Raw genomic sequence first — 12,788 nt, forward strand, 5'->3', positions numbered from 1 at the left:
ATAATTTTTATACTATAGATTCATAATTTTTGTACTATAGATTCATAATTTCTGTACTATAGATTCATAATTTCTGTACTGTATATTCATAATTTCTATACTCTAGATTCATAATTTCTATACTGTAGATTCATAATTTATGTACTGTATATTCATAATTTCTGTACTGCAGATTCATAATTTCTATACTGTATATTCATAATTTCTATACTCTAGATTCATAATTTCTATACTATAGATTCATAATTTCTGTACTGTAGATTCATAATTTTTGTACTGTAGATTCATAATTTCTGTACTGTAGATTCATAATTTTTGTACTGTAGATTCATAATTTCTATATTATAGATTCATCATTTTTGTACTGTAGATTCATAATATTTGTAACAACAAATGAAAAAAAACAAAATTATGAATCTACGTTTTCAAAAATAAAAATAAAAATTATGAATCTACTGTATAGAAATTATGGATCTACCCTTGTGTTGAACACGTTTCCACAGCATAATTTGCGTTGTTATATTGTAACCTTACAATCATTATTATGTGGACCATGGTCCACACAAGATGTTACACCATATTTTGTATACTATAAAATAATGTACATTTAGTTCACAAATAATATACTTTTTTAATATATTAAAAATGTATTTTGTTTTCAGAGAAAATACATTATTTAAAAGCTTTTGATCGAAAAGATAATCAATTATAATATATTATGTAAAGTAAAATTTCTACATGAAAAATACCAATAGCATTATTACTCTTACAATGTGTAATTATTTGAAAATATATTGGGGTGTTTGGTAAATAGCTGTTAGTTGTTAGCTGATCAAGTTAATGCGTTTGATTAGTTGATAGCATTAACTGATTGTAGAAAGATGTTTGGTAAGTTAATTGTTAGCTGATAGCTGATTACATGCAAAATGACATTCTTAAAAAGCTTATCGAAAAAGTTGCTTTGAACAACTTTTTGAATTTTGGCATTTTAACGAAAAGTTAATTTATCAAACATTTATATTGAATGTCTAATCAAGTCAAACGACTAATAATAATAATCAAATAAGTCAAAATTGACTAATAAGCTAATTATATTAGCAAACATGTAGAGAAAAAAATACATGTTAGACATTGATAGAGGTAAAACTAAAGAAACTTAAGTAAACAAATAAATGTGATTCCTCAAATGTTGGTCAGTTCCATTAGGTAGAGCGATCAAATTTATAACATCAGAAAGTTTTAGGAAAGATATTTCTTCACTTACAAAATGAATTCAAATTAACCCAGAAGTACGCGACCATATTATCAAATAATGTACATTCAATACATAAATAATGTACTTTTAATATATTAAAAATGTACATTGTATTTAGAGAAACTATATTATTTGAGTACTGAAAGTATATTATTTTAAAATATTATGATTTATTATTTTAAAATATTAGAATTATTTTATATAATGTACATTCAATACACGAATAATTTACTTTTAGTATATTTAAAATATACTTTTTTGTTATGGTTCACACAGTACTGTGCCAGTACGTGATGATACCAAATAGTCAAATACTATAAACACACAAAAAGAATGACTCTGTTTAGTATAACTTATTTTAGAGATTATAGAATATTTTAATCTACAAATAAGCTATAGTTTTGTTTGGTAAAATAAGAAGAGTTAAAAAAAATAGTTTATTTTGAAACGCTATTCCAAGTAGCGTTTCAACATAAGATACATGCTTTTAACATTTTTTTTATCCTTATTAATTTTCAAAAATAACACTATTTATCCTTCTATTTTTGGGTCAGATCACGAGGTGTCCGACTAATCCCTGTTCACACCGGGCAGGCCCAATCCCGTTTGCACCAGCCCAGCCCAATTAAAGGACAAAGTGCTGGTCATATTGATTTTTCATACGAGAGGGGGTTTGGGAGCTCCAGACCTCTCTTAAGGGACGAGAGTGCACATACACTCATGCTAACCAAGCTGGTTACCATTTATCCTTCTTCAATATAAACCCTAATATCTAAATTTTTTATAAACATTCTTTTCCTCTCAATTCTTTAACGGAAGTGTATTTTTTATAAACAATATTGCTACTTTACTATGGGATGCTAGATCATAAACATGATATATATATATATATATATATATATATATATATATATATATATATATATATATATATATATATATATATATAAAATTAGGTTCAAATGCGGTTGGTGCGCCCATGTACGATTGTGCGGTTAAATTTGAGTCATTGATCTTGCTTAAATCAACGTCCAGATTACCAAAATAAAAAAAAAAAATGCGGTGGCAATTTGATAATTTTTGCATCTAGGTCAAATTTAAGGTGCATGGTTTTTCTTTTTTAAGGCGCGTTATTTTTGTGCTTAAGGTGCGTTCTTTTCCTTCTTAAGGTGCGATATTTGTATGCTTAATTAAGGTGCGTCAGTTATCTGAAACTTAAGATGAGCCATTTTAAAACCTTAGGTGCGTGGTTTGTGTTCTTAAGGTGCTTTGTTGTGTGCTTAAGGTGCGTGATTTGTGTACTTAAGATAAATGGTTTGTGTTCTTAAGGTGCTTTGTCTGTGTGCTTAAGGTGCGTGATTTGTGTATTTAAGATGCATAATTTTAATGTTTGAGATGCGTCAACCGCATAATCGCATGGGAAGCTTATACTCGCACCTGAACCCTTCCCCACACACACAACTTTGAATATATAAATTTATAAAAATATCATTCTATATCTTTTTATACTTAATATCTTATTCAACAGTTAATTTTACAAAATACTTTAAATTCAATCAATTAGCTGATTTTCAAATTTTAACTTTCAACATTCAATTAGCTTTTCGGCTAGTGTAATAGCGTGCCAAATAAAAATGTAGTTTCCCAGAGTCCAATTACTATATAAAATCTTGGAAAGTGAGGGCTAGACCATCTAGCTTTGCTCAACGCATATCTGCACTAGAGGACGAAGCACGAACTTCAAAACAACGTCCACATGGGTAGCTCAATTGGTCATAGAGGTGAAACTTTGGAATAATGTCCAGGGATCGAGTCTCACCAGCGACAGTGTGGGAGCAACCTCTTAAAGTGAGGGGGTTTCTTGTGCGCAGTGAGCACTGGTCTAGCCTCTACTATTCATGTTCTGTTGAGTCACCATGATTTACATCCTCCCAAATGCTTTGTCGGGTCGATGTGTGGGGGCCCTTAGGATTGGGGTTCAGCCTTTGGAATATTTTTACAAATAAATAGAAAAATGTTCCAAAAAATAAAGAGTTGTAATCATTTAATACGATAAGTCAAGATCTTAACTTCACCAAAATTAGCTTTAAATTAAAAATTTGAGGTTGATGATAGATCACTGAAATCTATTGACGGTTTTATACAAAATCTTATCAAGCACTAGGTAACATTTTCCTACGTGGTGCACATATAAATGGACATCTTCACTCTGGACACTTTTTAACACCTCAATGAAAACACCAAATGATACAATAGTCAAGTCGAGACCCTAGCTAAATCCATCATAAAAGCTAGGGGTGACCAAGGATCCGCCAAATTCGCACCCATGCATGCAATCTGCATCTACTTAAAATGGATGGAATGCGGATCCACTTAGTGAAAATTCGCCACTAGTAAATTATATGTGTATGTGGCTTCTCAAAATTCTTTATATCTGTAGAAGAATATTTGCTATATCAATTATGTGTATATTTAGTTATATTATTTCCAAACTATTAGTATATTCTTTAGGTAAATATCTTTATTTTATTTATTCTTACCTTTTCTATTTATTTTACCGTTAACATCATCTTGTATATATGCTATGTACTCCTCAATTCACTGCAAGCAAATATACATACTTAATATATTATTCTCACTCCATGTATTCATGCGTACATAACAAAGCTTACATGGTATCAGAAGGTTTCAATTGCTCAATGCTTCTTCATCTTTGATGCTTTTCTTTTGGCTCTTCATTACAGTATCCAAAATATGGCTACAATAACACCTACAGACCCTCTCCATGCATCCACTAATCCAGACGAATCCACCATGAACACTGGTCAAGGTTCTACCATTCAGCGACAATCCTTTATCGTTCCTTTCGATGCCGAAAATCCATATTACCTCCACTCTTCTGATGGTACGGGCACCACGCTCGTTGGCAATGTTCTCACCGGCATTGATAACTACAATTCTTGGGCACGAGCGATGACAATGGCCCTTAAAGGGCGCAATAAATTTTGTTTTGTTGACGGATCCTTTCCCATGCCAGATGTTGCACATCCCGATCACGCTCGTTGGCATCGGGTGAACAACATGGTGATGTCATGGATCCTCAATTCAATACACTCGTCCCTGGCTAACACAGTCCTATATGCCACCGACGCTGCCTCTGCTTGGAAAGATTTACAGGAACGATTTTCTACCGCGAATGGACCTCGCATCTATGAAATTGAAAAGCGCATAGCCACTTTTTCCCAACGTGATGCATCCATAGCAGACTACCATAATCATTTGAGTGCACTTTGGGACGAATTAAACCTGTTGGATCCTCCACCCAAATGTTCGTGCTCTGCTCGCCAGGAATACACTGCACAAGTGGAGCGTCACCGACTGATGCAATTTCTCATGGGCCTTCGAGACACTTTTGCTCAACCACGGAGTCAACTATTGCTTAATGGTACACTTCCTACTGTTAAAAATGCTTACTCATTGTTGTTGCAAGATGAATCACAACGTGTACAGAGCGAAAGTTACGGACATGTAGTGGATCATTCGGCTCTTTAGGCTACCCGAATTGACATTGATGCACCAGCCCCGTTGCAATCTCATACATCCTCTACGCCTCAGTTTACTGCTGCTGCCAACCAATCTTCTACAAACAAGGCACATGCATCATCCTCCACATATCGTCCAGGTAACAATCGACCACGACCCCGGTGTACTCATTGTGGGATACTTGGTCATACACAACAATTTTGCTACAAACTTCATGGGTATCCTCCCGGGCACAAATTCTATAAAAAAAAGGAAATACTAATACCTAACATGTAACGCCGCAGTCACCCTTGTCCATTCCTTCCGACTCACTTCAACAATTACTCCGATTGCTACAAGAGGTAAAGGAGCCAAAGGCAAATCTCGTTGGTAAGTCCATAGCTTTAACATCAATTTTCAATATTTCAAATGAATGGGTTATTGAAACAGGTGCTACTGATCATGTTTGTTTTAATCTCTTTATTTTTACTGAATTGCCTAAATATAATAATATTGTCAAAAATATATCTGTTCCTACTGGTAATGCAATTCCTGTATGTGGTATTGGACAGGCTCGTATATCCCCAAATATTAATCTTACTGATGTTTTATATGTCCCTACATTTAAATTTAACTTACTATCTGTGCAAAAATTAGCAAAAGATTCAAATTGCACTGTCATTTTCTTTCCTAATTATTGTGTGTTTCAGGACCTTTCCACGAAGATGGAGATTGGTCGGGGCCATGAACGCAATGGCTTATATTTCTTTAGTGATACACCGCAATCCACTGCATTAACCACCGTCACTCCTAATACATGTCATTCTCGTTTTGGCCACCCATCTCATTCAGTTTTTAAATATTTAATTTCTACATTAGGTTGTTCTGATTTTAAAGATCCTTGTGATATTTGTCATATGTCCAAACAGAAGTCATACTTCAACTAATGCTTGTTTTGATTTAATTCATGTTGACATTTGGGGTAAGTATTCTATTCCTACCCGGACTGGACATCATTATTTTTTAACTATCGTTGATGATTATTCTAGAGCTACTTGGATTTTTATGATGAAATACAATTCTGATGTTTTTTTGTTGCTTGTTCATTTCTTAGCATATGTTAAGAATCATTTTAATACATGTGTTAAAACATTTCGATCTGACAATGGTTCTGAGTTCACAAAAATTGATTTTCAAAATATCTTACTTCAATATGGAATTTTGCAACAATCCAGTTGTCCTAGCACACCCCAACAAAATGGGGTTGTTGAACGCAAGCACCGTCATCTTCTTAATGTGGCACGTGCTCTGCGCTTTCAAGCAGGACTACCCCTAAAATTTTGGGGCGATTGTGTTTTAACTGCTACTTATCTTATCAATCGTACCCCTACCCCAATCTTGCAAAATAAAACTCCTTTTGAAGTCCTGTTTGGACATTCCCCTGATTTTACTACCTTACGTGCTTTTGGTTGCCTATGTTATGCATCTACCATACAAAATCACCCTAATAAGTTTGATCCTAGAGCAAAGCGTTGCATTTTCCTTGGCTATCCTCAAGGTCAAAAAGCCTATAAACTATATGACCTTAACTCTCATAAAGTTTTTGTGAGTCGAGATGTTGTTTTTTATGAGAATATTTTTCCTTTTAAAGATGAACCTGCTTTAGCTACGCAATCAACTTTCAACCCCATATTGCCGCTACATATACCATCCATTGAAGAACAAAACACACCAATTACTGTACACCTTGATAAACACACTACCCCTACCACAGATATACCAGCTGTTCCAGAAACACCTTTGCCTGAAAGCAATCATTCCATAACTAACTCACCCATAAATGAACAACCATGCTCCAATTCTCCACCACTATCACCAACCCCCGTTCGACGATCTCAAAGGCAACATAAAACTCCCAGTTACCTTTCTAGCTACATATGCAACGTGTCTACAACACCAAAATATCCCATTTCTTTTTGTCTTGACTCTAGAGCATACAATCCTAGTCACATTTGCTTTATCAATAATATCACCAAAGAATCTGAGCCATCCTCTTTCTCTGCTGCACAAACTGACCCTAAGTGGAAAAGAGCTATGCAAGACGAAATAAATTCTCTAGAAGCAAACAATACTTGGTCTTTGACAACTCTTCCGCCTGGTAAGTCCGCTATTGGATGTCGATGGGTTTACCGTATCAAATACAAACCTGATGGTTCTGTTGAGCGATACAAAGCCCGCTTGGTAGCAAAAGGATACTCTCAACTAGAAGGATTTGATTTCACTGATGTCTTTGCTCCTGTAACAAAGCTTGTCACAGTCCGTACAGTTCTTAGCATCGCAGCCGTACGAGGATGGGCTACTCATCAACTTGACGTCTCTAATGCCTTCCTTCATGGAACACTTCATGAAGAAGTATACATGCAAGTCCCTCCAGGTTTTAGGCGAAATGGGGAGAATCGGGTTTGTCGTCTCCACAAATCTCTTTACGGGCTCAAACAAGCATCACGATCATGGTTCATGACTTTTTCCACATCCCTCACCAACGCCGGTTTTGTACAATCTAAAGCAGATCATTCCATGTTCACTTACAAACGTGGAAATTTTCTAACTATTTTGCTTGTTTATGTTGATGATATTGTTATAACAGGTAATGATCCGACCATCATTACTATCCTCAAACAGTACATAGCGAACCAATTTCAACTCAAGTACTTGGGATCATTGAAGTACTTCCTTGGAATAGAAGTTGCACGTTCCTCTGCTGGAATTTTTTTGAATCAAAGGAAATATGCCCTTGAAATTCTCTCAAATATGGGAATCTTGGCTTGTAAACCCGCCCCAACTCCTATAGAGGTTAGTCATCAACTCACTCCTAACACAGGTGAACTTCTTGCAGACCCATCCACATATAGACGACTCGTTGGTCGCCTTCTCTACCTCACAGTCACTCGGCCAGACATCACTTATGCAGTTAATCTCTTTTCGCAATTCATATCTGCACCACGTGATGTGCATTGGCAAGCCGCGCTTAGGGTTGTACGTTATCTCAAAAAATCACCAGATCTTGGCATTCTGTTATCTACACATAGCTCTTTAAAGTTACATGTCTACTGTGATGCCGATTGGGCTTCATGTCCAACCACACGACGCTCAACTACGGGATATTGCACTTTTCTAGGAACAAGTCCCCTATCTTGGCGAACAAAGAAGCAAACAACAGTATCACGATCCTCTGCTGAAGCTGAATACCGTGCCATGGCCAATGCAGCCAGTGAACTCACTTGGCTTCAATTACTCCTCTCAGAATTAGATATACCAGATCATCATGCACAATTGCATTGTGACAATCAAGCGTCTCTCCACATTGCCAATAACCCCGTCTTTCATGAAAGGACAAAACATGTGGAAATCGACTGTCATTTTGTACGAGAAAAAATCAATAATGGCACACTACGCACTGTTTTTGTTCCATCCAATCAACAACTAGCCGACATATTTACAAAGAGTCTCCTTCCTCAACCATTCGACGCCATCACTTCCAAGCTCATGTACCACCCTTGAGCTTGAGGGGGAGTGTAGAAGAATATTTGCTATATCAATTATGTGTATATTTAGTTATATTATTTCCAAACTATTAGTATATTCTTTAGGTAAATATCTTTATTTTATTTATTCTTACCTTTTCTATTTATTTTACCGTTAACATCATCTTGTATATATGCTATGTACTCCTCAATTCACTGCAAGCAAATATACATACTTAATATATTATTCTCACTCCTCCATGTATTCATGCGTACATAACAAAGCTTACAATATCCAATATGCTAGTGTTATACACATACACACAGAGTATAGACTAAAGCCTAGTAGCTCACTATTGAGGGTCTTATGACCAATGTACTTCAAATCTAAAGTTATAATCATTTTCAATAACACACTATGTTGAAGATAAATGAAGATTTGTAATTTAAATTTGTTTGAGTTTTAAATTAATTATGTTTAATTTTAAAATTGAATATATATCTTGTGTTTTTTTTTTTAAATTGGACTTTTGATAATTTGTGATTTTAATTTTTGAAAACTTGAAATATTATATTATAATATATTTTATATTTAAACTTAAAATCCTCCGATCCCTCCTATCCGTATTCAATATGCCAAATTCGTCACTAGCGGAGCAGATTAGATTGGATCGTCCACACCCTTAGTGGATGTGAATGTGGAATGCAGATGTGATTTTTTAAATTCACCTTTAGCGAATTAGATGCTGATTCATCTCAAATTTTCAAATTCGCTCAAATATATTTCGCACTCACCCCTAATAAAAACTAACTCGATATATTAGAGGTTTGACCCTAATTTAAGAATCACTCCTTAATCTCTTGTGCAATTGATATAAGATTGTATTATAATCCTCTAGAAATCGTTGCAAATTTATAGATGATCATCAACCCATTTTTACGCACCCCACTCATAAAAATTTATAAAATTTCCATTTTATCACAAATATTAAAATAGTTAAATTCGATTTGACTCGAAATTTTTTTAAAATGTACTTCTATATACTTGCATACAATAATCAAACATGCAAAACAATTTGTAATAGAAAACATGCGCAAATATATCACTAACACGTTATCACATTTTCCTACTCCTAAATTGGCCACTAATCATATTCAATGTTTTTAATTCTTTTATTTTTGAGTACTACTGACTCTATTACAATGTATTATATGTCTATACTTTCTCAACCTATTGAAGTACAAAGAGTCAATGCATATATTATCTGTCCATATTTTCCGAAACTATTAAAGCACAAAGAGTCAATGCCTCCACTAGAATTCAAATTTGTGACCTCCCATTTAGAAAAGTCATAGAGGTGACATTGAGTTACAAGCTACTTGACCAATCCTTTTAATTCTAAGCAAAAAAAATTTAATTATATATAGATTGAATCGAACATAATTCGTAATAAAATTAAAACCTTTTTTTTAATGAAAAATTTAAAACTTGAAAAGGACAAAGGTATTGGAGTGTGGGTTTAGGGGTTTCTACCTACACTTAAAATATTAATTTATATAGTTTACACCATCACACACTACCCCCTTTGACCCCCCCCCCCCTCCCCCCACACCCCAAAAAAAAAAGGAGCAAATATTAACACATTTAGTTTGGATTATAAAAACCTACAAATTTTAATAATTACTTATAAAAATTCATTGGGAAATTAAATATCTATAAATTTAAATGATTCTCTATAGATTGTTTTATAGGTAAATTTAATTTTTCTTATAGTGACAACAACTATAGGGCCATCGAGAAGCATGCCTAGAGAGAAGCTAATATTTAAGGACTACGAGGATTGAACTTCTCTTGTCAAGTTTGCAAGTGTTTGAAAAGTCTCCAGAAAGAATACAATCACTTTAATTTTAGTTGCTGATTGTAAGGGAACGACATGATCAGAGTTTATTAAAATTAAATTTTATAATAAAAAATTGTAACTTTCCATACAATTATAATAATATTAAACTAAATTAAAACCTACCTGGTATAACTTTCGAGGAAGGTTCATATTCTAGGTAGGGTAGGTAGCTTGATGCATACACAATTGCATGTTCACTGCAATGGGAAAGTGACTGGGAAAAGTTTGAGATATTTCCCTACATTACAATAACATTAATTTCTTTCAGTATCATAACTTCGCTTTCACAGGCACTTTTTCTTGCCAAGAAAAATTAACTGCTCAAATTGCCAATATTATCTGCTAGGCAGCACTGATCAACTGCAGATAAAAAAAAGAAGAAAAAGGCCAACTAAGCTGTACTTTTCCACAGCTTCATTTATAATGGTAACTCTTTTTACTCACGTCCACCTAGCTCTATGTATTTTTTTTCTTCCAAAAACAACATAAATATCAATATTGTAACAGCGATGATAATACTATAATATCAAATAGTTGTGTGCTTGAAAGTAGAGCATCCTCAATAATTGTAGTTTTTGAGGAGTTTTTACAATGTGACTAGGAAAGAGAAGATGAGATGAAAGGAAAAAAAAAAAAACAAAAACAAAAACAAAATCTGAAAAAAAAAACAAAATTAAAAAAAAAAAAAGCAAAGAATTATGCGCCCAGGCGCGAGGTTTGCGCCTCATGCGAGGCAGCTTTGTTTTTTTTTTTTTCTTAGTGAGACCCACAAATCTAACAAAAACCAAACTCCTCCAGAAAGACCAAACATACTCTCTCTTATTCCCCTCTCTCCTCCACATAAGCATTGTCTCCTCAAAACCACCCCCAAAAATCACTATTGTGGTTGCCTAAGGAATAAGAGCTAGGACATTCTCAATAGTGGTAGGATTTTGAGGAGATTTTGCAGGTGTGATAAGGAAAGAGACATGGGTGAAAAGGAAAAAAAAATTTTAAAAAAATAAAAAATAAAAAACAAAATCAAAAACTAAAAAACCTTCAAAAATCCCTCAAAAACCCTAAAATTCTGACAAAATCCCTTAAATAACCTAACAACCCCAACCATCTCTCTCATCTCTCCTCTCTCCTCCAACACATCAACTTTTTCTTAAAATATGTGCAAAATCCCCCCAATGGGGATCCCCATTAGTGCAATTTGCATAATTTTTTAGACTAACAAAGGTGATGTGGAGGAGAGAAGTGGAAGAAAAAGAAAATGTGAGTTCTTCCTGCAAGGAGTGTGTTTGTTTGTAGGTCCCACGGCACAGACCAAGAGCAGGAGAACATGTAGGGTTGCGCGTCTCGTGCACAATGGCGCCCAGTCGTGCACGTGCCCGCTGGCACGTCAGTGTGTTTGGTTTTCTTTTTTATTCTGCATAAGAAACTATTTATTTTATTTTATTTTCTTCTTCTTCTCTTTCCCTCTTCCCTCTCTTACTTGGTATCTCAAAAACCACTCCAAAAACGACCTCACTATTGATGATGCTCTAAAAAGGGATGAACTTGCTATCTGATGTGGTTGCAAGTACTATATATGCTAAGTAGTTTTTTGAAACATTTTTTTTTTACTTCCTTCATTATTATTATTATTATTATTATTATTATTATTATTATTATTATTATTATTATTATATTTTTTATTTTATAGTAATTTTAAATGTTAATAATATTATTATATTATATTTTGAAAATGTGTAGAAATTTCAGGAATATAGAGAAAATAATATTGAATTGTAAATATTATAGTATAGTAGTAGTAGGGTCAATTTTTAGATTTTGGTGGCCCCGTTCAGGTAAATAAATGAGGCCCTACCAAAATCACAATCTTTAAAATCAATACCGTATTTTGGAATAATAATAATAATAATAATAATAATAATAATAAGAAGAAGAAGAAGAAGAAGAAGAAGAAGAAGAAGAAGAAGAAGGTGGTAAAATGTTGATTTGCGAAAAGAAAAAAAAAACATATTATTATGGAATAATAATAATAGTAATAATAATAATAGTGTGCGCAAACTCGCAATGCAACAATGATTAAAAAAGGGGTAAGTCGCAATGCAAAAATGATTAAAAAAAAAAGGTAAGATAAGAACCAACTCTAAAGTTTCAATCCTCTAACCTTCAAGTTGAAATACAATAAGTACACACATGCATGTTTCTACCATTCCTTCATGAAACTTTTTTAGTTTAATTGAAAACGTTTAATTTTTATTTCTAAACTAGCTAGGTAAAAATTAAATATTGGACCCTCTAAAATTTGGGGGCCCTGTGCGGTAGCCCAGCTTACACAGCCTAAAATCCGGCCCTGAGTAGTAGTGTCGGCTTTGCAAGTGAGAGTCTTAGAAAATTGTAGGAGTCAACGTAGTAGTGCAATTGGTAGGGGTATTAGTAGGCGGGGATAGGGTAGGTACATAGATGATGTTAGAGGTAATTTGATAAATAGGCATATATTGTAACGTTCTATCCGTTACTATTATTATAACATTAGGATAAGTTATGATAATATTAAGTATTTTATATGTGGTGCAACACTAATAACCTAATAGC

At 33.9% G+C, this 12,788-nt stretch overlaps 1 protein-coding gene across 1 annotated transcript; it reads left to right on the plus strand.

Moving 5' to 3' along the window:
- Window positions 1-4,009: 4,009 nt before the first annotated feature.
- LOC109158415 lies at window positions 4,010-4,807 on the plus strand. The gene has a single exon (XM_019306325.1). The coding sequence runs from the start codon at window positions 4,010-4,012 to the stop codon at window positions 4,805-4,807; it is 798 nt and encodes a 265-aa protein (XP_019161870.1).
- The last annotated feature ends 7,981 nt before the right edge of the window (window positions 4,808-12,788 follow it).

The sequence above is a fragment of the Ipomoea nil genome, unplaced genomic scaffold (assembly GCF_001879475.1).
Source record: "Ipomoea nil cultivar Tokyo-kokei standard unplaced genomic scaffold, Asagao_1.1 scaffold2818, whole genome shotgun sequence".
Taxonomy (NCBI): Eukaryota; Viridiplantae; Streptophyta; class Magnoliopsida; order Solanales; family Convolvulaceae; genus Ipomoea; species Ipomoea nil.

Coding starts and splice junctions, on each gene's coding strand:
- LOC109158415 (XM_019306325.1), top strand. CDS start 4,010: ATGGCTACAATAACACCTACAGACCCTCTCCATGCATCCACTAATCCA.